Raw genomic sequence first — 27345 nt, forward strand, 5'->3', positions numbered from 1 at the left:
ATTCCCCCATCAATCCACAAATCCACATGTTTCAATCCCATTTGCCTGTAACTCTACAAAACTTGAGGGTTGACAATGGTACGCTAGGTTCTTTTGAATAATGGGGCATATTCAATCTCTACCTCAATATGCAGCTCCTTCTTTCCTGTATTCATTTTACTATTAATAGAAACAGGGAGCCTACTTGGTTGTCACAAGAGGTAGAGTAGAGATGCACAGAGAGGCACACAAAGGTGCCAAGGGAAAGGAGGGTGTAAGTAATTCACTATGTTAATGAAGGTTGCATAAACATAGAGAAGAGGTCACAATAGAACCATGAGAGAGTATAGATATGGGGGGAAATAGCTCAGAGGGTAGGGATGTCCAAGACTTTTCGTATTTTAGATATTTCTATTTTGCCTCCAAAAACATCTCCAAAAAACACGAAATTTGACCAGTTGGCTTGTTTTTTGACCAAAGGCTAGGATATAAAAAATCCCCAAAATATCTTAAAAGGAACTTTCGAAATTTCGTTTTCCTTGTTCTCGATTAAAAAATTAATTACCTCGTATCTACTAATCATTTTACATTGAAAACGAAGCACTACACTCCCGTAACTAACTCCTTTTTTAATATAAAATTTGGTTGAAAAAGACTTCTTGAATGAGGAGAGAGAAGGAATCTCAGTATATCTTTGTAGATAATATAAAAAAGGCAAAACGAGATTGCAAAAGTGGAGAGAGAAGATGATTATTTTACTATTATTCTCTCCTCTTTTCCTTGTTTTAAGGAGGAGAGGGGGGGGGCTTAAAATGCCCATTTGTGAGTTCATTTTTTTCCCTAATGACTACTTGAATAATGAAAAAGAAAATGAGAGCAACTAGCTCTGTGTGACCTCATCTCACTCTCTGTCTCTTAACAATAAAGAGAGAATCTTGCAGCATTTGGAGAGAGAGAGAGAGAGAGAGAGAGAGAGAGAGAGAGAGAGACAGAGAGAGAGAGAGAGAGAGAGAGAGAGAGAGAGAGAGAGAGAGAGAGAGAGAGAGAGAGAGAGAGAGAGAGAGAGAGAGAGAGTGTGTGTGTGTGTGTGTGTGTGTGTGTGTGTGTATGTGTGTGTGTGTGTGTGCGCATGTACGCACATGTTCTTGCAACAAAAACAAACACGATTTGAGAAAAAGAGCTAATGGGTATATACATAAGTACACACATGAACAAGAAAGAGAGAAAGCTTCTTACAACACTTAGAGCATGAGTGAGTGAGAGATCCACTAGGAACAAAGAGAAAGAGTCTTAAAAGAGCTCACATGTGGCTATACACACAATGAAGAAGATGATGATGACAAAGAAGATTTCAAAAAAAAGAAAAAGGCAAAGAAGAAAAAAAAGAAAGGACATAAGAAAAAAGAAAACTTAAATACCTTAGGGTGTTAGAAATATTTATCAAGGTTTTATTGAGAAATAGCATCATATTTTTCAAGAATAAATTCACATGCTTTTTGAATCATGCAAAAGAGTGAAAAGAGAGGAACCCATCATCCTTTAATTGAGACTTGGCTCTAGCTATTAAAAAAAGAGAGGAACGAATTTAGGTTATTGGGATTTGATTAAGGAGTTAATCAAATCCTTTCAACACCCAATTTTGTTTAAATTTTGGCCCTCATGCTTCAAGCATCTCACAAGCGTTCTTGCTTGCACATTGTGCAACCCATCATGTCCTACAGTGCTTGCTCCAACTCACTTCGTGTTCAAGCTACCATGTCCCTTTTTGTAGCATGTAAGAATGTGGAAATCAAAATTTTGTTGTTGACATCTCACTCAAAGTGACTAGACTTTTGTCCTTCATCTTTTGAAAAATTCGTGTCCATGGTACAAATAAGGCCACATCAGGTAAGAAACAAAATCAATGTCACAATTGAAACAATTGAGTTTACCTCAAAGATTTCAATTCTTTACATAGCTTCATGACCCATATAAAAACTATCTTTTGAACCATGGGGTAGTTTGAGTGATTGAGTGTTGTGAGCATTAAATTACTCTTGTTTATATTCCAACTTTCTCACTTGAAAGCATTTGAGTAAGGTATAAATAATTGACTTTAACCTTTTAAGAGTAAATGTGATATATATATCTATATACAAGATATTATACTAAATGCAATATATATACACAAGATATATATATCGAGGTTTTTACTATATGCAAACCCTCAATATCACATTTGTTTAAGGCCTATGTAAAAATATCCTTACTATGAATTTTATCTACCTACACTACATCCCTTTTCTAAAGGCCTACTTGACTCAGCGGCAGTTAGAGTATTGCTTTCAATCTATGAATAACCCCTATATATGGTACCCTTTTGTGTAAAAATAGTATTTTAAAAATATATTCTTTTGAACCCACGTGATATACTTGTATATTTATGGGTGACTTCTTCGAGATATACATATATTTAGAGGAATGCCCCATAAATTAATGTTAGACAATTCAATCAATAGAATGCCCTATATATATATATATATATAGGAATGCCCTATAAATGAATGTTGAACAATTCAATCAATGGAATGACTATTTGAAACTTCATTACATTTATCAAATAGAGATGTGTCCTCTATGTCAAGGAGGTGAGTTTTATGTTTTCTCCATCCTCATAGTAGAAGCTTTCTCTATGTTTATTTGTACTAAAATAGGCACATACATGTGTTTCTACTCATGGGAAACTTCTCCCCCTACACTAGCATTTCTTTTTACACATTGATTGCATGATTAATAGCCACCTATTGGATCAATGAAAATTTGTATCCTTTAGATATTCTCTCATGTCAAGCTTTAGCCAGAGGAAGCAAGTCCTCATCTCGTATGGAATTCCACCTTCAAACAAATTTTAAAAAAGAAATGTTGATTGCTCTTTTTTCACTTTTGTTTGTAAAGACCCAACAACATCAACTAGGTCTTCTCCCATGTTGATGCATAGCCAATCCCCTAGTTTATGTTGTGTGTGTGTGTGTGTGTGTGCACGCGCGCATGCGTGCGCGTACGCATGTGGGTATGTGCAATTTGGGAGAGTTACACCTAGTGTTCACACAAAGTTGAGATTTAGTACTAAGTGAGTTGCAAACATTGATAGGAAAGCCTCCACTAAATAAGAAAGAAAAAAGACATGTCACACCTAGCAAACGTTACTTATTCGACACGTAAGTGATCAGGCAGATGTGCGTGTGTCCCCTACTCTTAAGGCGTGAGGCCCAAGGGAGGGAGAGGCATTCCCACGGGAGGGGAAGAGAAGGCCCACGTGGGCGGTTGCCGAGCCAGAGCTGGCAAAAATGAGCACGAGGAGGAAAGACAGGCGGCCCTACGTGGACAGGGAATATTTTGCTTTATTTTTAAAAAAATTTAAAAAAAGAAGAAGATGATGATCGATCGATCGATCGATGGATGATGGTGTCGAGCAGATTCACTGCCCACTAAGGCTTATTGAAGGATAGCCATGATAAAAACAGGACCCAGCCCATCATCGATGCGGCGTGCTCAAATGGACGTCAATATACACCATTCACGCCTACGCGGCGCAATAATTAAATATCAGGATTCTTAATAATTACACTACTTATATATAATTCGCTTATCCTAACTGGTGATGGAGACGTATGATAATAACTGCTCAGAGTGCTGTTGCATTTCCTGGTACTGTAGCCTGTTGGGCATTATTTTAGTGATGATACAGCAGCGCCTGAAAGCACTCTACTGATTGATTGATCTAGAGAGAGAGAGCGAGACAGAGAGTATAATCGTTATTAAACCCACTGGGTACTGCTGCCTTTCATGGGTCACCAGCTGCAGTCGGAACAACACACAAGCCTGCTTTGTTTTGTAGCAGGACGCCATAGCTCTCAGCAGGCGCAGGCACCAGCAGCTTCCTTCATCATCATCATCATCATACTATGAAGCATTGTTATACTCTCTTCAGGATCAGCAGCTTTCATTATGCTCGTGCTTATTATCAGCTTGCTCTTCTCATTACCCTTCGCTTGATCCTCAGCTTTGGGGCTGTGGCGGAAGGCTCCACGACCAATCACTTCCACTGGAATGTAAGTAGAGAGAGAGAGAGAGAGAGAGAGAGAGAGAGAGATTGTGTGAATGTGTGTGTGTGTGTGAATTTCTCTTGTTTTGGAGGGGCTCTGCATTTCTTTTGTGAGATATAGAGACACTGGCTTTTAAGGAGGCCTTGCTGTGCGAAGAAAATTGGACAATTATGGCCTGCTACTCTTTCATAATCTTATCCTTCTCAGTCGAACCATCCAACTTTGAGAGAGAGAGAGAGAGAGAGAGAGAGAGAGAGAGAGAGAGAGAGAGAGAGAGAGAGTCTATTTGTATAATTTGTGTGCACCTTCAACATGTATCCCAAATGCACCTTCAACAAAGAGAGATCCACATAAGTCTACATGACCACCATTGACAAGCTCCTCGTGTATCCCAAATGCACCTTCAACAAAGAGACATCCACATAAGTCTGTGTGATCTTACCTGCAATATTGTCCTACCATTAGTTAATTATTGTCACACAAGACAAGTTGATGATGATTTATTAGTAAGTTATTAGCTTTTACTAACAACCATAAGTGGAATAGCCACTAGCAAGCCAACAGCTATGACCTTGCTTGCAATATTATTGTCAATAGTTGCTTAATTTTTGCCATATGAGACAAGTTCATGATGATTTTTTCAATAAGTTATTAACTTTCACTAACAGGGATAAGTGGAATAGCCACTCACAAGGCAATGGGTGAGACCGTTTTTAGCTATGGGTTACCATTGTCAAGCTCCTCATGTATTCCAAATGCACCCTTAAACAAAGAGAGATCCACGTAGGGCTATGGTGAACTTGCCTACAATATTATGTAGCCAAGTGCAACTCTTGCAGGCTTTGATGCCATCACTACCCAAATATGTATTTAGATCAAGTGTAGAGGTCACAAAATAATAAATGGGGCGACATTGATATCATTTGATTAACTGGATCACATGATTTGTAGGTGGAGTATGTGAATGTCACTCGGCTATGTGAGACAAGGTCCATTGTGACTGTGAATGGGAAGTTTCCAGGCCCCACAATGTATGTAAACGAAGGAGACCATGTGTTGATAAACATCACAAACTTGGTGCCATCCAACATCACAATCCATTGGTAAACTACTTAAATCCATAGTACTAAACTTATTGTTGCTACATTACAAATGTGTTAATAGTATGGAATCTCACTTCCACACATCTCTTGTATAGTTAATAGCCATAGGGACTTCATATTAGACCCCATCCATAAGTGTTTTTAAGTAGTTTTTATGTGAAATCTTATATCTTGAAATATTCAAGGACTAAGGAAAGGCAAAAGTTGCCAATCTAACTTGACACAAGGAATGTTGCTTGCCAAATGTGGCTTGCAACCTATACCTCCTAAAATGGCCACATATCAATGCTCTCTTGCATGTAAGTTGAACTAGTTTACCAAATTCAATAAGACTTTCCTCCAATCATTGTTTCCCTTTTTGCTTGATAAACACTTTTGAGAGCTAATCCATGATTTATATAAACAATCATTAAAACAATTTGTTTAATCTCTATTTTTTGTGTATTGGGGAGAAGGTGGCTAATATCAGAGCCATATTTTCACACTATTGTGGTAATAAATGTTAGTTATTTTGATATTAGGTGTTTGTTAAGTTTACTTTGCATCCCTTCTCCTTAAAACATTGTTTTTATTGGTTTAGGCATGGCGTTCGACAGCTTCTTACAGCTTGGGCGGATGGACTGGCCTACATTACACAATGCCCTATTCAACAAGGCAAATCTTATGTTCACAAGTTCCAAATAGTTGATCAAAGAGGCACCTTGTTTTGGCATGCACATATAAGCTGGTTGAGGGCAACTGTCCATGGAGCCATTATTATAAGACCTAAACCTACTTTGACAACACCTTTTAATCCACCAACTGACGAGTTGCCACCAATCATTCTAGGTGGGTAGTCAAAATAAAAACAATGTTTGCAAGCCTTGAGCATGAACTGTGCTTTTCTTCTTTTTGTGTTGACAACCATAAGTGGCATGATTCGGATTGTTTTAAATCTATTAAACTATAAAGGAGGCACTTTCAAAAATATGGAGTGTTTTAGTATGGATTGTGAATATGACCATATCTCATTTTGAGACTCACCCTTTTTAAAGAAACCCATATACCTTTTCTTGTCTTGCACACTATGTATTTAGAATTAATAAAAAATATGTACTTTTTGAGACCCATCAAACAAGTGTCTATATTGATGAGATTCCACCAATGCATTTTATGCCACATGCATATTAAAGTATATTGTTGGTAGGATTAAATATACAAATTAGCTTTGGGAAGGCTTTAAATGACATTCAACCACTCAACAAGGAAAATATTTCCCCTAGAGGTGTTTCAAAAGCTTTAGTATCAATCAAATGGCATCATAGTTTCTACCTGTAAAGTAAGTTTTCAAAAGAAGTCACCAATTAGGCCAAATTAGAAAAGGATATGTAGTTGAACAAGTCAAATTAAAGCCTTGGGTGGGCTAGATTCAATTATTTAAGAAGCTCTGTGAAGACAACTCTTGTTGTCCTGTAAGAGTACTACTTGAAAACTTTAGCTTTGAGTCATTTGGTATAGTGAGCACCTAATCTTTTTAGGTGTATAAATCCCGTCTTCAAAGATGAAAAGGCTAGGCCCAAACTCTAGTTTTTTTATGGACATGGATTCAACTATTTGTGTAAGATTTACAGGATGGAGTCACTTTAAAATACATGAATCATACCACTCTTGCCTTTCTTGAAGGGTGCTCTACCTTTGATACTTGAGCATGCTAATATAAATATGATGATTCTCAAAGCTCTAACCATTAGGTCACTTTCAAATAACCTTTCAATACATTGTTATTTAATTTAAGTTTGTAATAACTAACATTGTGTGAAGGGAAATAATGACAACATGGGGAAAGATATGATATTTTATTAACCTTAAAGGACTCACTTGAAGTGAAATCATAAATGTAAAGTAAGATCATGAAAATATATAAGCATGGATTTGACAAGTAGTCAATGAATTTCAACATACTTATGTACATGTTACCGAACATGCATGCATGCATAAACATATATATTGCGCGCACGCACGCACGCACACACGCACGCACGCACATGCACACACACACACACACACACACACACACACACACACACACACGCACGCACGCACGCACGCACGCACGCACGCACGCACACATTTTGCATGCATGTGGTGTGTGCACACGTGCACATGTGTAGGTGCAACTATATGTGCATGTATGGGTGTATGCATGTTTGCATGTGCATATTGTGGAGCACTTTGTCGAAGTTGGTCAAAAAGACCTATACAAAGGCACTTAGGTAAAATGTGAAGAGATGTAAAACTGTGAAATTTTTAGATATCCTCATGGGTGAAAATTGGGACAATATTTTCTTTTTCCTTTACATAATGTTGCTTGCTTTCTCTATATTATTTACAGGAGAGTGGTGGAATGCTGATGTGGAGGCTGTAATTGAAGAAGCTTTGTCCACAGGTAGAGGTTATAATCACTCAAATGCTCGTACCATCAATGGGCAACCTGGATACCCATCAAATTGCTCCACACAAGGTATTATAAGGATCATAATAAACTACATATAAGCCGCACATAGCAACATCAATGCTTTTACCAAACTAGTCTCGGTGGATAATATTGCATGAATGGCAAAATGATGTAAACATTTGCATCTTATAAAGGATATGATCAATTTCTTTTATTGTTGCATGAGTGGAAAGAACATTAGGATCGTATGGATTTGAGAGAGATAAGAATGTGGTAAATTTGAAATTGGATAATGTGTTATTAATTACTTGATGAAAGTTGCAATTTATAAATTGAGGAGAATTAAAGAGTTTCTAAGTATTTAGTGCTCTAGTAAATATATCAACTTCGAGTGTTGTCAACTTAAACAGTGTTTTTTTCAAAATGCGCATGAATTTGATATTATAGGAAAAATCATTTGTATAATACATTTTCATCTAAGGGCATTTTGCAAGTGCTAGCCTTAGGCCTTCTTTAAAGCTTCGTAAAACACTTTGTAGACTTTATCCTTATCATCATAACCTTTCAAAGCTACTAGGACTTCACCCCTAAATTAAGCTACTTAACCATCAAGATAGCATCACAAATAAGACTTGCCCAAAGCCCCTATTGTTTGTCAATTTCTACACCTCTATGAATATAGCTAGCCTAATCACATTCAAGAACTTGATTGTGACTTCAGCCCTAGCTCATTTATCCCCAAAAAGTATTAGCTTGAAATCAAAATCTTTAGAGAATCTAGCTCTCTTTAGACATATTTTTATATTCCTCTCCACACCTTCTTAATCTCTTTGCATTCCAAAATGATATGTCTAAGTGGTTCATCCTCCCTCTTGTAAAAAGAGTAAAGAGATGCAATCCTCATAGACTTAATCTTTCTTTGGTTGATAATTTATTCATCACCAGCCTCCACAAGGTGAATTTCAAAATTTTTGGAAGGCATTGCTATCCAAACCCTTCTAATTCCCCTCATGGAAGTCCTTTTCTTGGTTCTTGGATGCCATCTTCACCAAATAAGAAATCACGTGGCTTATGTAATTCATGCTTTTCATGTCGAAATCCTCAACACTTGCAAGTTTGATCGAGTTTTGTGGTCTCAATCATTCAAAAAGTGGTAGCACTATCAATGCTCTCATGGAAATTAGAGAGAACTTATATCTTAGAATTCAAAATATACTTATGTTTTAACTATGCATCATAGAACTTTAGGAATGCTTAGCCACAATTCACTCTCATAAGCACTACATTAACAAGGGTGACAATCTATGAAAGACAACATTGTTGGAACAAAGAGGTAAATCATTTATTTTTAACACAATTTCAAAACATTATTCCTCAATGGGTCTTCATTTTGTTGATTTGGTTGGCAATGGTGAAAAGAACTGAAAGGATCAATGCCACTCTTTATTTTCATGCTTTGTTGGTACAAATTGAATGTTGATTATTGCATTGATTATGTGCAATGAGTTAAACTCTTCATTCTCAATGAACATGCCTTTCTACCATAAGTGCCTATTTTGTGTAGAAGGACTAGTAAATTCTACTTACATGAATCAAAATATTGGAATAAAAATACTCATTATCTTGTAATACCCTTTAATTATAATGCACAATATATTATTGTATAAATGTATGCTAACATCTTAATTAGGCTTGAGGTCATGCAAAGATCAAGGTACTTGGGGACTTTTAAAAATATCAAGATATTAGTTTAGTTTTGTGACACTTGACATGAGCTCTTATGCTAACCTTATTAACATTCTTGCAGAAATGACGAGGTTCAATGTGACAAAGGGACATATGTATATGTTGCACTTGATAAATGCAGCTTTGAATGTGCAAATGTATTTTTCAATTGCAAATCACACCATGACAATTGTAGAAGCAGATGGAGAGTATACAAAGCCCTTTAGAACTGACGTAGTGATATTAGCTCCTGGGCAGACCAACAGTGTCATCATGAAGGCAGATAAGGCCGTAAGCCAATATTTAATGGTAGCTACTGTGTTCTCACCTGCCAATGATACTCTCATCCCCTATTTGCCCACTCCCACCTCTGCTCTCTTACATTATAATGGTGCCCAAGAAGTTGAAGTTTCAACCTTGCCGTTCCCAACATTTCCTGCCTATGATGACAAATACTATGCAAGTAACTTCACAAAAAGCCTTAAAGGTCAATATGAGTCTAAAGGTTACTTTTATTATAACTTGCCAATGAAAATTGACTATGACCTTTTCTACACCCTTAGCTATATCACCCAGCCTTTTTCAGATCGAAACACCTTGATGACTGCCATCAACAACATCACCTTCAAAGATCCCACAATATCCTTGCTAGAGGTAACTTCAAGTCCTTTAAAAATAATCTACCACGTTCAAGGTTCTTCTTGCATATATCATGTAGTATGATTGGTTTATCTTCTAGCTTTCGCATTTGTTGTTTAATATGGTGGTTGAATGTTGAAGACATGCTTATCATGACTTAGAGAAAAACAAATGGCAATTTTTCTCAATATACACTTCATGAGGTAATCTTGTGAAAATGAAAGAACTAACTTGGAAGTCCTAATATGGAAGATCGTAGAAAATGTACTTCAACTTCAATTTTAAGGGAAAAAATGTACTTCAATTTGAACTTTAAGAGAGCTTTTGGAGATTTTGCTAACTAGAAATTGTACTTCCATATGCAGGCTTATTACTACAATATAAGTGGGGTGTATGATACAGATTTCCCAAATAATCCTCCTTATCCATTTGACTATACAAGTGCAAATGAAGTAAACAATATTCCTACCTCAGTCTTGGGCACCAAGGTTAAAGTACTAGAGTTTAACAAGAGTGTCCAATTAGTATTCCAAGACACATCCACCTTTGCTATTGAGAGCCATCCCATTCACTTGCATGGGACAAATTTCTATATTGTTGGGACTGGATTTGGTAACTACAATGCCACTACTGACCCTGCAAACTTCAATTTACATGATCCACCATCTAGAAACACAATTGCAGTTCCTTCTGGAGGATGGGCAGCTATACGCTTCACCACAACAAATCCAGGTAATTTACCAACCTTAAGCCTTTTATAATTAATTCCATAACATTGTTGTTTAGTTTGCGTTTAATGTTTAATACTACATTTTTAATACAAACTCTTATGAAAGACACTCAATTTTGATGAGAGGATTTTTGTAATGAAGTCGTAGGTCTTAGTCAACTCCCCTTTATGGCCATATAATTTTTTGACATATAACATTCTTTTCCTTAGAAGATGTTGTTTCAATGCATCAACCTCATAGAGATCATCTCCATCACTTTATTATTTATTATTATGAAAATTTTATACTCTTATTAATTTGAACTCTCCTAATTAAGCATACATCTTGATAAAATCTTGACATTCTTGTAGGTGTATGGTATATGCATTGTCACTTAGAGATTCACACATCTTGGGGCATGTCAATGGCTTTCATTGTAAAGAATGGTGAGGGCCTTGAAGCCACATTACCTCCACCTCCAAGTGACTTTCCTAAATGTTAATTTCAAGGCTAGCTATTTGTCATTTCATCAGCTCAACAATCACCTCATTTCCTTGAAATCCAACATTGTAAGTCAGGGAAGAAGTAGTGCACAAACATATCCATCCTTTGCTTTCTTTTCAATACTAGCTAAACTTATCATTTTCTTGAGATAATATTTCACTTTTGTCTATTCATTTTCTTGGAAGATGCTAACTTCTAAATAATGTAAAAGTGCATGTTCTATTGTGTGAGGTGCTCATACTATATCTACAAGTATCCAACGCTTTAAGAAAGAGTAGTGGGAGTTCATTTTCAAACTTTCATGCTATCTCAACTATAGATGCCATAAGAAGTTGCACCATTGACAAGAGAACCACAAAGAAAAATCTTGCATGTTAGGATTAAGTGAACAAGCTAAATCTCTTTCCTTTATTTAATGGTGGAAAAACTTTGCAAAAGAGGAACCTATAATTGCATACCTCTTTATGGTTATGCAAAACTAAAATTGCATGTGGACATGCGTGTAGTATGTGACATCACAATGTAGATCAAAAAATTCATCTATTAGGATTTGATTGACTATGCCATCAATCAAAAGAACTTATTTCCCAATTTCCACCATTTCATGATGGAAAGAGTAAAGATCATCATGATAGTCCTTTGGGAATAAATATTATTGAAGGATAAGTAATGAGATCACATTAACAAATAAAGATAGCCATATAGATAGAAATGATTCTTTTATAGAACATGAAATATAAAATCATGTTTCACTTATCAAAGAAAAAACTATTATTCCTTTGCACTAGAGGAAGGAGAGGTGCCTCCCATGTGGGATTCCATCTCGGGTAAGTTACTCATGAATATATGTGTGCATCACGTGGGTTAAAGTAAGGTATTTTAAAAATACAATTTGTATACATTTTTTATATATAGAAGGATATAATATAAAAGATTCCCTAGCTTATTTCAATTTGTTATTACTTTTCTTGACTTAATTTGAAATATTATCAATTTTTAATTTTTAATTTTATTAAAATTATTTATTTTATTTATGTAAAATTTTTAAAACATGTTACATTTTTTAATTAAAATTATTTCATATTATTCATACACACAAACATACATACATAAGGAAGAAAAGAAAAAAGAAAGGGGAATTTAAAAGTTGAGCCTTAGGGGGGGGGGGGGGGGGGGGGGGGGCGGGGGTGGGGGTGGGGGTGGGGGAGTAAGGGGAGACCCCCCAAAGACATATATGTGATGTCCTAAGATGCATTAGATTCACAAGTCTATTGGCATTTGCTATTGTATGTGCAAGATTCCTATCATTGTAGTGAGAGTTGTAAGTAGACTAAACTCTAATAATTAACCTAATTCAAAGTTCTCTTATCTTTTTAAATAGTGCATTGCTTACTCTTTATGTAGTAGAAATTACAATAAATAATTGATTTTAATGACCATGTGGATTGTGTATTGTATGCTAGAATGGCAAGATTTACAGTAAGAATCTTGGTTTATGCAATTGTTAGAGTTGTGTTCTCTTTTTGAATTGTTGAAGATACTTTTGCACGTAAGGATCTCAAAAATATGGGTAGAAATGGAAAGGGTCTCCAATATATGGTTGTTTTATGATGCTTGGTGCTTGTTCCATTTTTATTGTAATGAAGACTCCATGAAAATGCACTCCAAAAAAGGTGTCCACTTGAGCAAGTAACAAGTTTACCAATGGTATTGTGGATGATTCGATCAAAGAAAGATATATAAAGTCCTCCAAAGTGGGGTATGTTTAGTAAGGTTTGATGTATGACCTCTTGACTATCCATTTAAGGCTATGATTATTTTTTGGGGATAGGTAACTTTTTTTTAATGAATCTAAGGTACTTTTACTTCGTTAGGAATGAATTTCATAAAGAGCATGGGTGAAAGCATGGTTTGGTGGCAAAAAAAAAAGAACCAATTTTGTTTCTACTTGGTTGGTGCTTCCATTACTTAATAATTTGGATTTTGGAGGGAATTCCTTTGATGATGATAGTTAAAATTCTAAGAATATTCAAGTGGTCATAAAATACTCAAACCCAAAGTGATGTGAAAGAAGACATGTTTGTATTATTACTTAGTTAAGGGGGGGGGGGGGGGGGAGGGGGAGGGGGCAGGGGGGAAATCAATAGGGTGCATGAAAAGACAAAAATAAGAAGGGGTGAAAATATAATATTAGGAATTATGCTGACATTATGATGGGGTGTGAGATTGGGTGGAATTTAAATAGCTATGAACCATCCTCTCTTGCGTAGCCTAAATCTCATCGCTTTGAGGGAGATTGATTGAGAGTGCATAGCATACCTATGCAGGCTCCTTGCCCCAGATACAACACACCTCCTCTAGCCATTTTCTCAAACAACTGCCACGCCCTATTGTTGTGCCCACAAGCTCTCTTCTCGATGCTTTGCACAATTTTCCTATTGTTATGAGGACTCCACAAAGGAAGGGAGGAGTTGAATCCACCCTGGAGAAGCTCCCAAAGAAGAAGGTTAAGGAGGAGAAGAAATCTCCTCATAGCATCAACAAGATACCATGGTTTGTGCTCAAGGAGAAGCGAACCCCAAGCACTTACACAAGCAAGGATAGCTACTCTATGGAGCAATTGGAGAGAACCTCAAACCTATTTGGTGATGAAGAGAAGTTACAACAAACCCTAAAGGTGAGCTTCCATATTGTTACTGTGCATATGCCCAAGTTATTTTATACAAGCTACTTGGGTTTTTGCTTTGCATGTATATCATTTTGTGACTATTAGTTTCTAGAGCTATGGTGCTATGGTTTGGGATTCACTTTGTTTGATTTGTGTTTTATGCATTTAGGACTTCATGAGATCTACCATCAGATGTTCTTACTTCTAGCACATACAGTTGTACTATGGTGGGTGCCACATGTCAAATTTTCCAATGCATGCTTATACATGCATACATTGGTTTTGGTCAATGGTGACATCAAAGCAATATTATTGCATGATAAGTACTCTAAATTGTTGTTTTCTTACAAATGTATTCAGGTAAGAGGATTGTGAGGAGTGGGGCTACCTTCTATTCACCATCCCACATGTGGTAGATGAGATTGGCAATAAGCCCATGCTCCTAAAGCTATTGAGGATGTTTTGGGCAAATCACCCATTAGGGGAGATTTGAGGTCAATTTTTGGCCCTGTAAGAAATTGAGGAGAGAGAAAATTCTATGCAATTTATAAAATATACCATTGGAAAAAAAAATTGCAATCTAGGTAAAAATAACCCTAGGTGGGTGAAAGCACGATTTGGTGGTACAATAAAAGGACCCGTTTTGTTTGTGCGCGGTTGGTGCTTCCAATAAATCTTAATTTGGATTTTAGAGGGAAATCCCTGGATAAGAAAAGTTAAAATATATAGAATTTTGAGCATGTCGCCAGCCCAAATGATGTCAAGTTGTGATGTACATCTATGGTGTCATTATGATCACATATGGATGGAGTTCTGTCGAGTAGACTCGAGTTTGAACTACTAAGAAACGTCCTATCCCACAAATGAATCTCACTATCATCCAATAGATGAGGCATAGGAGATGTACTACGGGTCACTACCCCAGATACACCACAAGTCCCCTCTAGCCATTAAGCTCTCAATGTAGCCCCCATGGCTCGTTGTTATGCCGCTCTCAAACTCTCTTCTTGGTGCTTTGCACCTAGTTTGCCTATTGCCATGAGGACTCCATCAAGGAAGGGGGTCATTAAGACCACCCCAATGAAGCCTCCAATGACAAAGGACAACTAGGGGACAAAATCCCCTCATAGCATCAATACGACACCACGGTCTGATATGGGAGGAGACACGGACCCCAACCACTAGTGCAAGCATGGATAGTTTCTCCATGGAGAAATTTGAGAAAATGCCAGTCCGATTTAATGATGAAGACAATTCCTCGACCAAACGTAGAGGTGAGATGCCATGGTATTACTTTGTTTGGGATTCACTTTGTTTGTTATATGTTTTTCCACATTTAGCTAGGTCTTCATGTAGTCTACGCCATACTTGCACATATGGTCAATCTCACTACTTCAAATTTTAAGAGCTTGTTACTCAGTCATGACCCTCGCATGGTTTAGACCCACGATGGATCATTACACAAAGCAAGAAAGGCCCCTCTCCTAAGGTTGGAGAGTACCACATCGCTTGACCCTTTTATGCAATGAACCCCACATGGGTCAGCACCAAGTGAAAGATCCCCATCTCAATGGTGGAGGCCCTCATATTGCATGGTCATGACCCTTGTATGTGGTGAGGGTGAGAATTGTGTTTAGGATGTAAGAAATGCTTGCAAATTAAAGAGTCAATGAGTGCTGAAAATTGCAACCCTACCTGCCCTTCCTTAGTCTGCAATCTTGCATTTGCATGGCAATCAAATTGCAGCTCTTCCCAATGCAGGACAAGTTGGCTACGAGGATTAGGAGACTAGCTTTTAGTTGTATTCGTGAGATATATAAAATTGTTGCTTCAACCTACATTTGCATAGCTAATATTTATGTAGCTGTGCGAATGTAAGAGGATGCAAGAGAGATTGAAGTCATGCAAGTTGCAAAGAAGGCTTGGAAGAAGCTAGGATGTTGTTGGTGGATTGATGCCAAAGGAAACACTCAATTCTTTTTAGTCTCCAACAAAAAGCACCCACAAAGAAAACACTTTTATGAGAAGCTACAAGATTGTATAGGAAAGATTTCATGGTAGGGTTATTCTTCGAGCTTGGGTCTGGTTTCACAAAACATATCTAAAGACATGAAGAAGGATGTGCTTTGTTGTCACAGTGAGCAGTTAGTAGACTTTCCAAAGCAACTTGCTACTCTCTAGTTTTCAATTGCCTATGGTTTGATCAACACACTAGAAGGGTCAACTATAATTGTTGCTATGAATATCTTGGTCTGTAATGATTGATGTAGAGCTAGAACACTTGTTTCTGAGATAGAAAAGAAAAAAATTAAGGTCAGAGATGCTAACTATGCTCATATATTTGACCATGGAAAATGTTCCTATAAGTACCAAGTAGTGCAAGGTTCACTTTCAGAAGAGCAGGGAAATGTAGCAAGGCTGGTATAGTGCATATCAAAATTTGTTCATTGAGATTCAAGCAAATCAATCCATCACTAGAAAGCCTTTTAATTAAGAATATAGTAGTGCCATGTGATTGCTTGCAAAACTTTTTGCAAATGGACACCAATGTTGAGTTTGCTAATCTGCACCTTGGATTTACACAAAGTTATATTGATCAAATACAAGATCCAACTTTATTTTCTAAATATCTATTTGTTATTGATTTTCTATTTTTATTTTATATTTTGGACATTTTGCTACTCCAAATTATCTTGTAGAGAGTGGATAGTGTTATAACTAGCACTACAAACAATGGTATTATAAGCATTTGTTCACAAGTTGTAGAAAAGTTATAAGAATCTAAGGTTCTTTGCACACTTGATTGTCGATAGTGGAAACTAGAGTTGACTAGACTAGTAGTCATCTTTACCTAATTCTAATAAAGAAAATGAGCTATGTTGCCACTTCCATCAGTCCCACTAATGAGCATAGCTGATAATAATGCCATGGAGATGTGTCTTACATCATCCCAAATTTTATATACATTAAGTATTATTTTACTTTCAAAAGAGGACCATGGTATGTCTAGCTTCGAGTGTCGATTGACATCTCTTAGGAAAAAATATAATGGAAGACTATCCACAATTTAGCAAATTTTGCTATGGGGTACAGGAGCTACACCAAGAGTATGGCCTGAGTCTAGAAGGGATGCTTCCAAAGGACTTAGGTGAAGTTGCCCTCACACAAGCATAAAAAAGGTGCAAAGATCTACCTAAGCCACATGCACCCTCACTTGGTGAAAGATTGTAGGTTCCTTTTCCATAAGGTGTATCAAGCACCTCTATCTTGTGGTGAGATCACAACTAGGTTTGCGTGGTGCTATGCATTTGAGAGATGCCATGATGGGACAGAAGACCCGGTACACCACAAAGTGGCATGGGCAAGGTTGGGCAAAATGTGACTCAAATGTGCAAGACTAGGCCAGGGGGGTTGGAAAAGAAGATTGAGGCATGGAGAAGGATGAATGGTGCCTCTTAGGTCAGTGTCCCTCGTAGAAAGAATCCTCGCTTCGCAAAGTCTATGAGAGGGAGCTTTGTACAAAGCTAGGTTGTACAGAGCTGGAGCCTGGGTATGTAGGGCTAGTCTAGGTATGCAAAACCAGTCTATGATTACACTGTTGACTTGGAGTCATTGTTGAAGAGGATGCCTGGCAAGACCTAGAGTACACAGAATAGGCTATTGGAGTTGAAGGCTTTGATCTAGCAAAAGAAGGAGGCATTTCTTAGGAACAAGAGGTCAAATGCGTAGTGCCCAAGCACATAAAGGACATCATTAAAGTGTATAAAACATGCTTCCAAGAGCTCCAACAACAAATTCCAGTAATAATGTAGAGGTAAAGGAGGCGGAGGCTGTGACCTAGGAGTGAGCCAACAAATGCTACAATGTCTCGGGGTCAATGAGAACATAGAACTACTAGGATAAGAGGTTGAGCTTGAGCAGGTATGCTCAATGTAATTTTTCTTGGTTTGTCCCTAGTATTGCCTCTTGATCTTATGGGAACGCTTCGTGGTTTTGGATATATCTAGTACTCTTGAAACCCTTTCAATACCATCTAGTGCTCCTTGGAACTCTCTGGCTGATCTTCTTACTAAAAAGCTTATTGATACAAACTTTGGATCCTTTTGGTATATTTTGGTGTTTCTTGTACTCTTTGGTATATTTGGTCATGTTTGATACATTTGGTTCTCTTTGGTTCATTAGGTTTAGGGATTGCATTTGGTACACATACAAATGTAGGGAGCATTTGGCATATTTTGGTACTCTGGGATTATTGAACCTTTGGTGGAATTGGTTCTTTATTGTTTTTTAATTGTTTTGGAGCACTTGGTTTTTTTGGATACATTTGGTATTCTTGAAACCCTTTTAGTACCATTTGGTGCTTCTTGGTACTCTCTTTGGTTGTTCTCGTCTCATTAACAAGCTTATTTGTACTGTCTCATGCTCTTATGCTTTTTTGTACTTTCTCTTAATCTTTTTGTAGAATTTTGTATTTTTGGATACATTTGTCACTTTTGAAATCGTTTCAGTGCCATTTGAAGCTTCTAGGTACTCTATGGCTTTTTTCATTACTAAAATGCTAATTGATATTGTCATAGAGTACCTAAAATGCTAATTGATATTGTCATGAAATACCAACTTGGTGGTGACCCTCATGGGTGGCAAGGGTGGAGCTTTGATTGATGAACTAGTGCCACATGCCATTGGGATTGGGATACCAAAATGAGGAGGGGGCTATTGATCGGCCAAAGGGGGATATTAGGGTGGTTTCCCAAAACATAATATCACACTTGGCACTTGTGGGTCTCACCCTCGCCACCCACGAGGGTCACCACCAAGTTGGTGCTGACCCATGGGTGATTCATAGCACATGAAGATCACCACCAAATGATAATGGGTCATATCAACATGATGGTCACCTCCTCAATATAACTCCCTAGAATACCATAGTCAACATTGAAATTTTTAAAAACCCAGAGATCACCACCTATCGCCACTTGCAACATCGAGGGACCACATAATCATAACATAATCATATAGTCTATTGCCTATGTGGGGAATGAGGTTTTTTGATTCTCTAGTTATATTTGTTGTCTGATAGTTCTTCTAGCACATATTACAATACCATAATCAACATTGACATTTATATAAGCCCAGAGATCACCATGTACTGCCACCCATAACATCGCATCACCACATAATCATCATCACATAAGTTGCAAGAAGTTGAGGTTATGAGAAAAAGGAATGAAATTAACAATGCCTAGATCATAGATCGTATGGTTTAGCTAGATAAGGAAAGCTAAGAATACTAACTCATCAGACTCAAGCATAGATGAAGATATCCTTCACAAGATTACAAAACAATTGGGATGAGTCTAAATACTACAATCCATCGAATGGAGAAAGGAGCCAATAGAACCTACAAGGAAGTATTATAGCGATTGACTACATGCTTGGCACACTCTTCATAGAGAAATTCAACTTAAACTCCATGCATCAGCAAAAAATCAAGCACTTTTGCTACAGCAAGAGTTCTATCAACATGCTATTTATAGTTGGTGCGCAGATCGGTCGCAGTATGCTCACGTAGTGAATCCCGGAAGGTCCCCAAGAACAATGAACTCTACCTTTTTGCACAAAAAACAATGTAAAAGCATGAACGACAAGAAGCAAGAGACCAATTGGGTTCAATCTCCCCCCATGCCTTGTGTGAGCGCTTCACCAAGCATGTATTTTATGTATATCTCCATCTTCATGCTCAATAATAGCCCAATTTACAAAAATATCACAAGCTTTTAGCTTTTGAGTTTACTTTCTACAAAAATAGGAAATAAAGCTAATGGACAGTGCCCATAGAGTTTGGCACGCCCAATCTCAATGTCCAAATAGAAATAACATATCCGTGCGCATAGGCACATACAAAATAATAATCAATAATCGATGTCTCAATAGACATAACAAAATATAGGCGTGGCGCCTATCAAAATATAATCCAAAGGTCGAATACTCGCTAGACTCCAATGCTTTCCTCCGCCACTGCTGCTATCTCTACACATCAACTGAAGCATTCACAATCATTAGTAAAATAATACAATTAAACCGACAAAAGTGAATACCTAGCAGTCTTCAGCTACATAAATAAATCAACTGGTTAGAAATAAATCCTAACCTTAATTTATTACGAGTGCGCACTCTAAACTCATAAACGTTTATTAATTTAATATGCATTTTGCGGAATCACCCACTATGGAATCACCCATGTACACACTAAATTAATGAAACGCCCAAAAAGGACAGGCATCCCCATCAACTTCTCGCACAAAGAATCCTCTTTGTGTATGAGCCCCGGTCATCTAAGTTTACGGAATCCACCGTAAAACCTCACGGAGTCCACCATGGCACGGAATCCACCGTGGAATATGCCTCCTGGCATCATACCCCCGGGGCGGGATAGCAATTGACCTAAATTGCTATTAGCTCAATGTGGAGCTAATAGAGTGGGGAAAGCATTTAAGTCTCTAGTGTGCATCCATTGTGCTTCCTCTACAGGATGGTTCTTAAATTTTACTAAATATCTAGAATACCTTCGGCCAGTTCTAGTGGTTATATAGTCAGTGTCTATGATAGCTTCTGGTTCAAGTATTTCAGTCTCTTCCTCTAATAAAGGTGGGTTTTCATAAACAGGGTGGATAGGTAATTGGCCTCTAAATGGTCTCAATAAACTAATGTGAAACGTGTTGTGAATTTTCCAATGAGATGGTAATTCTAACTTGAATGCATTATCATTAATTTTATGAATGATTCTAAATGGTCCATAGAATCTAGGAGCTAATTTGACAACTGGATGTCTATCTACACTTTGCAGTCTACGTTTTTCTATTCTCAGCCAAACATAATCATCAATTTTGAAATTCATGGCTTGTCTTTTCTTGTTGGCTTGTTTGGTATATGATTGTTGGGCTTTAGCAATCATATCCTTAACCTCATCAAAAATACTATTATGCATACTAGCAATATCATCAGCACTCTGAATTCTATTAGACAAAGATGCAACAGGTGTAGATAATCTATATCCATAAATGACTTCAAAAGGTGCTTTCTTTGTAGATGTGTGCGGTGTATTGTTATATGCAAACTGTAATAAATGCAAATGAGTATCCCATGTCTGAGGTTTAGAGATAGTGTATACACGTAAAAGATCTAGAATGGTGCTATTTGTGGCTTCTGTTTGTCCATTTGTTTCTGGATGAAATGCAGATGAGAAATCAATCTTTGTGCCTAGATTTGCAAACAGAGTAATCCAAAAATTGTTACAAAATCTAGAATCACGATCTGAAATAATCACTTTTGGCAATCCATGGTTAGTAAAAACAGTTTTCAAAAATAATTGTGCTGCTTGTGATGCTGTTAAAGTTTTCTTACATGGAATGAAATATGCTTGCTTACTAAATCTATCTACAACTGTCCAAATCATGTCATGGTTAGATTTAGTATTTGGTAAACCAGTAATGAAATCCATAGAAATTTGTTCCCAAGGTTTAGATGGAATAGACAAAGGCATTAGTAATCCATACTGTTTACCATGATGTCTCTTAACTCTTTGACAAATCAAACATTCAGAAACGAAATTAGATACATCTGCATCCATATGCAGCCAATAAAAATCTTCAGTTAACATGCGTAATGTAGATATGATACCTCTATGACCTTGATATGGGGGACAATGAATTTCATTCAAAACAAAAGATCGGAATGGAATAGTAACACACAGTCTCTTTTCATAAAACATAAATCCATCATTATATAACAATGAATCAACAGGAATGAAATTATTTTAAACTAATTTTTGCCAATCAGAATGAAAAGTAATATCCTGGTGATATGTATCTTTCATAGCAATCAAAGAATCAAAAGATATGACAAAAATATTATGAATTGCAGGTCTTCTACTCAATGCATCAGCAACTACATTTTCTTTTCTAGGTTGGTATTGAATGATAGGATGAAAACTTTGAATGAAGGAAGCCCATTTGATATGTCGGTCAGAGATTTGGGGTTGGCTAAGTAAATGTCTAATGCTTTGCTGATCGGTCTTTATCATGAATTCTGAACCCATTAAGTAGTGTTTCCACTGTCTTAATGCTTGTACAACTGCTAATAATTCTTTGTCATAAGTGGAATATTTCAGCTCAGAGGGTTTCAGCTTAGAACTAGAATATGCTATTGGATGATTGTCTTGCATTAGTACGGCTCCTATTCCTGATCCGCTAGCATCAGTCACAACTAGAAAGAATGGTCTATTAAAGTCAGGTAATTGTAGAACAGGGGCATTGGTTAATGCACGTTTCAGTAAACCAAAGGATTTCTGCTGAGTTTCAGTCCATTGATAAACAATTCCTTTCTTAAGAAGTTTGGTTAATGGTAAAGCAAGTAATGAAAAATTACGTATAAACTTCCTATAGAAACTAGCAAGACCAAGGAATGAGCGTTACTCATGCACGTTTTTAGGAACATGCCAATTCAATATTGCATCAATTTTCTTAGGATCAACTTTAATTCCTTCTTTTGATACAATATGACCTAAATATTCTATTTCTGTCTTAAAGAATTCACTCTTTTCAGGATTTGCAAACAATTGATTTTCTTTCAGTAATTGAAAAACTAATGATAAATGCTCATAATGCTCTTTTTCACTTTGACTAAACACCCAAATATCATCAAAGAAAACAATCACACAGTACTGATATTTCAAAAAGATACGGTTCATCATTCTACTAAAGGTGGCAGGTGCATTAGTCAATCCGAATGGCATGACTAAGAATTCGTAATGGCCAAATTGTGTTCTGAATGCAGTCTTAAATATGTCAGATTTATCTAGCCTCACCTGATGATATCCAGACTTAAGGTCAATTTTACTAAATATAGAAGATCCTTGCAGTTTGTCCATAAGGTCATCAACTCTAGGTATAGGATACCTATTCTTTACAGTGATCTTATTTAAAGCTCGGTAGTCAATACACATACGATAGGTATTATTCTTTTTCTTAACTAAGAGTACAGGTGCACCGAATGGAGAACTGCTAGGTCGAATTAAACCTCTATTTAGTAATTCTTCTACTTGACTCTGGATTTCTTTTTGCTCTATTTGATTGTGCCTATATGGTGCTTTGCACGGTGGTTGTGTGCTAGGGATCAAATCAATCTTATGGTCTTCTGGTCGTGAAGGAGGTAAACCTGGTGGTAGGTCTTCGGCAAAACAATCCTTAAAATATGCAAGAAATTCCTTATGCCTAGGGTGCATATGATTTTCCTTTGCTTGCAATTCATTCACCCAAATGAGATATGATTTAGTACTCTTGCATAATGCACGTTTTGCTTGAGTATGCAAAAGCAGTGGAAAAATACTAGATGCATGCATACCATATAATGTAATAGATTTTCCTTGAAAATTAATATTCATTGTGTGCGTGGAATAATCTATATTTGGATTATGTTGGTGTCTCCAAGGCATTCCTAAAATAATGTCACTCGACTGTAATGGAACAACTAAGAAGTTTTTTCTTTCAATGTATGAACCAATTTGAATCTCTAAATCTTGAACTTCTTGTGTGCCATTGTACCTAGTGCCTAAAAATGCAGCTTTTATGCGATAATGCGTAGGTACAATCTGTAATTTTAATTCCTTTACCAATTTTGCTGAAATAAAGTCATGAGTACTACCGTCATCATGCAAGATAGTTCTTTCCTTTCCATGCACCAAACATTTCATAGTCAATAATGAATGTGGAGTAGGCATACCTGGTAAAGTGTCGGAAGTAGTAGTAGTATCATCCTCATCTTCAGTGAAATCAGGCATATCCTCATGCTCGTCTTCGTCCATGGCTCCAAGATAGTTGATATGTGCTAGTGGCTTCTTTGAATGACAATTTGCTGCGAGATGCCCTGGCTGGTGACATTTATAGCATACTATTGGCTTGGCTTTGGTTACATTATTTGTAATGGCTGGAAGTCTAGGTACATTTGGATTTGCTTATGGAATAGGCTTAGGATTTGGATTGACATTAGATGGTAATGCAGGTGTTTTAGCCCAATTCTTGCGGAAAGATGGTGATGAGAAACGACCTGGATTAAACCTTCTAAAATTGGAATTGAATTGTTTAGATCCATAATTACCATTGGCTTGGAATTGCTGTGGTCGTCTGTCTCTACCGCATAACTTATCTTCAGTGTCGTGAGCTAGTGAGATGGCGTCTTCAAGGGTAGCAGGCTTGAACATGTTCACTTCAACGTAGTAATGTCCAAGAAGTTCAGACATATACTTCCGCTTGTGTGTCGTCTCTGGTACGTCTTCAAGCATGCGTAGCTGTAGGAGTGCATTCCAAAAACACTCTGTATACTGAGGAATAGGCTCACAATCTCGTTGTTGAAGTAAATCCCATTGCTTGATAGCCTTCTCATGAAATTGCGGTGGAAGGAAATTCTACATGAACTTCTTCTTGAAATCTTCCCAAGTAGCAGGACATTCTATGCTCTTGCGTACTACAGTCCACCAAAGTGATGCTCTGTCTACCAAATGATTAGTAACACACTTGATTTTATCTTTTTCTGGATAAGTTTCCTCATGGAAATAGTCATCAAACTGGCTAATGAATGATAAAACAGTCTTTCCTTCTCGTATGCCATTGAAAGTGCGAAATTTGAAACTTCGTTTACTTATCTTTGATTCCTTGCGAATGGTTTGTGCTTCAAGAGTGGCGTCGATGGTACGGCGAATCAAATCTTCAGCTTGAGGTTTTTCTTTGTCGGTAGACGCTCTTTGTAATTTTGTCAATTGCGCTTGCAATGCTTGCCTAGCCCTTCGTTCTTCTTTCAATTGCAGCATGATTAGATCTAGCTTTTGTTCCATGGTAGGCTCAAGTAGGTCGTCTTCAGCCATAGGATCATCCGTATGTGGGGTCGTCATCCTGTAAAACTCAAAAGACCTTTCTCACTCAAAATCAAGTTAGCGGGATGAGCGTAGCTCAAATTCAGGGTTACAAGGCTATGTATTTTTGGGTATTTCTTTCTCAATTTTCAAAAAATCTGCAATATTTCCTTCTTCGTTTGCTGAAAATACTTCAGCGAACCTGTAGATGGGTAGAATACTTTGCCATGAACAACTTTCCAGTTCAGAATTTTTGCGTAGGAACAGCCCTTCTAGGAGTTTTGAGCACTAGTCAGTTATGATTCCAGTTGACTAGTCTGACTTGCAGAGTTGCAGACTTAGCCGACTTGCAGAGTTACAGACTTGCAGAACTTAGGCCGACTTGATGAACTTGCAGGACTTGATTCCAGTCGACTTACAGAACTTGACTTTAGAAGTGCGGGACCCGGAGTTGCTGAACTTGATTATCCTGTGTGACTTGCAGAAAGCTTAAAGCTTTGATTGACTTAATGGATTAAGAAGCTTTAAGCTTCTTAATACGTCTTGAATTTGTAGGACAAGAGGATGTCCTTGACGGAGTCGCGCCGCCCTGGACAGCCTCACGCCGCTTCGATTTCGATTTGCTTAAGAGAAGCCTTCTTAAGCTTGTGATGAAATTGATTAAGTTGTAACTTGAAGCTTTGAAGCTTAATGAAGAAAAAAAGTTACTCTTTTTGTCTGTTATCCACGATTTTGGTGAAGGAGATGATTGCGTGGTCCTCCACCTATACAGCCTGGTCCTTCGTGATCTGAGAGTAGAAATAGGGGTTCTTGATCGCCAGAAGTCTACCTGTATCGACGGTTCGCGACGAGATTGACTATAGAGCCCGATTGTTCCTGGAGCTCCGCCTTCACTCGAGATGGGTAGCGATTGGAAGCTCTTGATCTCAGCTCCGCTCTAATACCACTGGTGCACAGATCGGTCGCAGTATGCTCACGTAGTGAATCCCGGAAGGTCCCCAAGAACAATGAACTCTACCTTTTTGCACAAAAAACAATGTAAAAGCATGAACGACAAGAAGCAAGAGACCAATTGGGTTCAATCTCCCCCCCATGCCTTGTGTGAGCACTTCACCAAGCATGTATTTTATGTATATTTTCATCTTCATGCTCAATAATAGCCCAATTTACAAAAATATCACAAGCTTTTAGCTTTTGAGTTTGCTTTCTACAAAAATAGGAAATAAAGCTAATGGACAGTGCCCATAGAGTTTGGCACGCCCAATCTCAATGTCCAAATAGAAATAACATATCCGTGCGCATAGGCACATACAAAATAATAATCAATAATCGATGTCTCAATAGACAACAAAATATAGGCGTGGCGCCTATCAAAATATAATCCAAAGGTCGAATACTCGCTAGACTCCAATGCTTTCCTCCGCCACTGCTGCTATCTCTACACATCAACTGAAGCATTCACAATCATTAGTAAAATAATACAATTAAACCGACAAAAGTGAATACCTAGCAGTCTTCAGCTACATAAATAAATCAACTGGTTAGAAATAAATCCTAACCTTAATTTATTACGAGTGCGCACTCTAAACTCATAAACGTTTATTAATTTAATATGCATTTTGCGGAATCACCCGCTATGGAATCACCCATGTACACACTAAATTAATGAAACGCCCGAAAAGGACAGGCGTCCCCATCAACTTCTCGCACAAAGAATCCTCTTTGTGTATGAGCCCCGGTCATCTAAGTTTACGGAATCCACCGTAAAACCTCACGGAGTCCACCGTGGCACGGAATCCACCGTGGAATATGCCTCCTGGCATCAATAGTGTATCTTCCAAAAACGTAGAGGATGTATAGGAACTAAAGACTTGGTTGGGACTGGCAACTAGCACCTTGACCAATTTTAACCAAGGAAGAGATCTCACACTAATAACCTCAAAACCAACTGGAACAACTCATACATTTGGCCTTTTAGGTTGATACGAATAGCCCTCCTTCTGAATGAAGTAATTTTTCACCACTAGAGACAAGTCATCTTCAACGTCATACATGGGACGTTTTCTACTATAGGCCAGTGGATAGAGATCTTCGATCCACCCTTGAAGCCAGGGCTCAACAGTACTCGTCAGATACAATGGACTGCTACGGGGTATGGTGTTGTTGGCATTGAATCAAGGGTGTTTTTTTCACACTTTCTGCAAGCTCTTTAATAACACAGGCTTCTTCCAATTTTGCTCATCAACATGAGGGATATGGTGAAAAATCTTTTGCCACACTTCACAATTTTTTGAGAGAAAACATCTACTCAAAGAAAACATGAATGTAAGGCTTAATCAATAGGAAGACTAGAAAATGACACAGAAATACCAACAGCCTCCAAGTAGCTTTATCTATAATAATTTTATTGTTTACTAGTGTGTAGGGGAAGCATGCAGACAAAATCTACATCAATGTTGGCTTGCTGCAAGAGCTCCAAACCATGATCTTGCTTTGGCCCCCAATGCCAATAAGAATTGTTTGGTGCTAGGCCTCACCATATAGTAAAAATCTTCACCAACCCAAGCTAGTTTGGACCCCTCCAAAAACCAT

The 27345-nt window shown here is 37.5% G+C and overlaps 1 protein-coding gene across 5 annotated transcripts in view; it reads left to right on the forward strand.

Annotated features, from left to right (window-relative positions):
• Positions 1–3713: 3713 nt before the first annotated feature.
• The window catches only part of LOC148041951 (laccase-10-like), a 38094-nt gene continuing 14462 nt past the window's right edge, over positions 3714–27345 (forward strand). For 2 of the 5 annotated variants that reach the window (XM_087684383.1, XM_087684392.1), the window contains exons 1-7: positions 3714–4070; positions 5016–5167; positions 5748–5995; positions 7539–7667; positions 9409–9980; positions 10331–10697; positions 13507–13856. In XM_087684383.1, the coding sequence (XP_087540509.1) occupies positions 3924–4070; positions 5016–5167; positions 5748–5995; positions 7539–7667; positions 9409–9980; positions 10331–10697; positions 13507–13856 (1965 nt within the window). In that variant the 5' untranslated portion in view covers positions 3714–3923. Of the gene's footprint in view, positions 4071–5015; positions 5168–5747; positions 5996–7538; positions 7668–9408; positions 9981–10330; positions 10698–11046; positions 11447–13506; positions 13857–14016; positions 14075–14207; positions 14398–27345 lie in introns of those variants that run through there. The other 3 variants (XM_087684399.1, XM_087684407.1, XM_087684416.1) reach the window with 3 other exon arrangements.

The sequence above is a fragment of the Lygodium microphyllum genome, chromosome 1, assembly GCF_053477565.2.
Source record: "Lygodium microphyllum isolate KBCC chromosome 1, Lygodium_microphyllum_v1.1.10, whole genome shotgun sequence".
Lineage (NCBI taxonomy): Eukaryota > Viridiplantae > Streptophyta > Polypodiopsida > Schizaeales > Lygodiaceae > Lygodium > Lygodium microphyllum.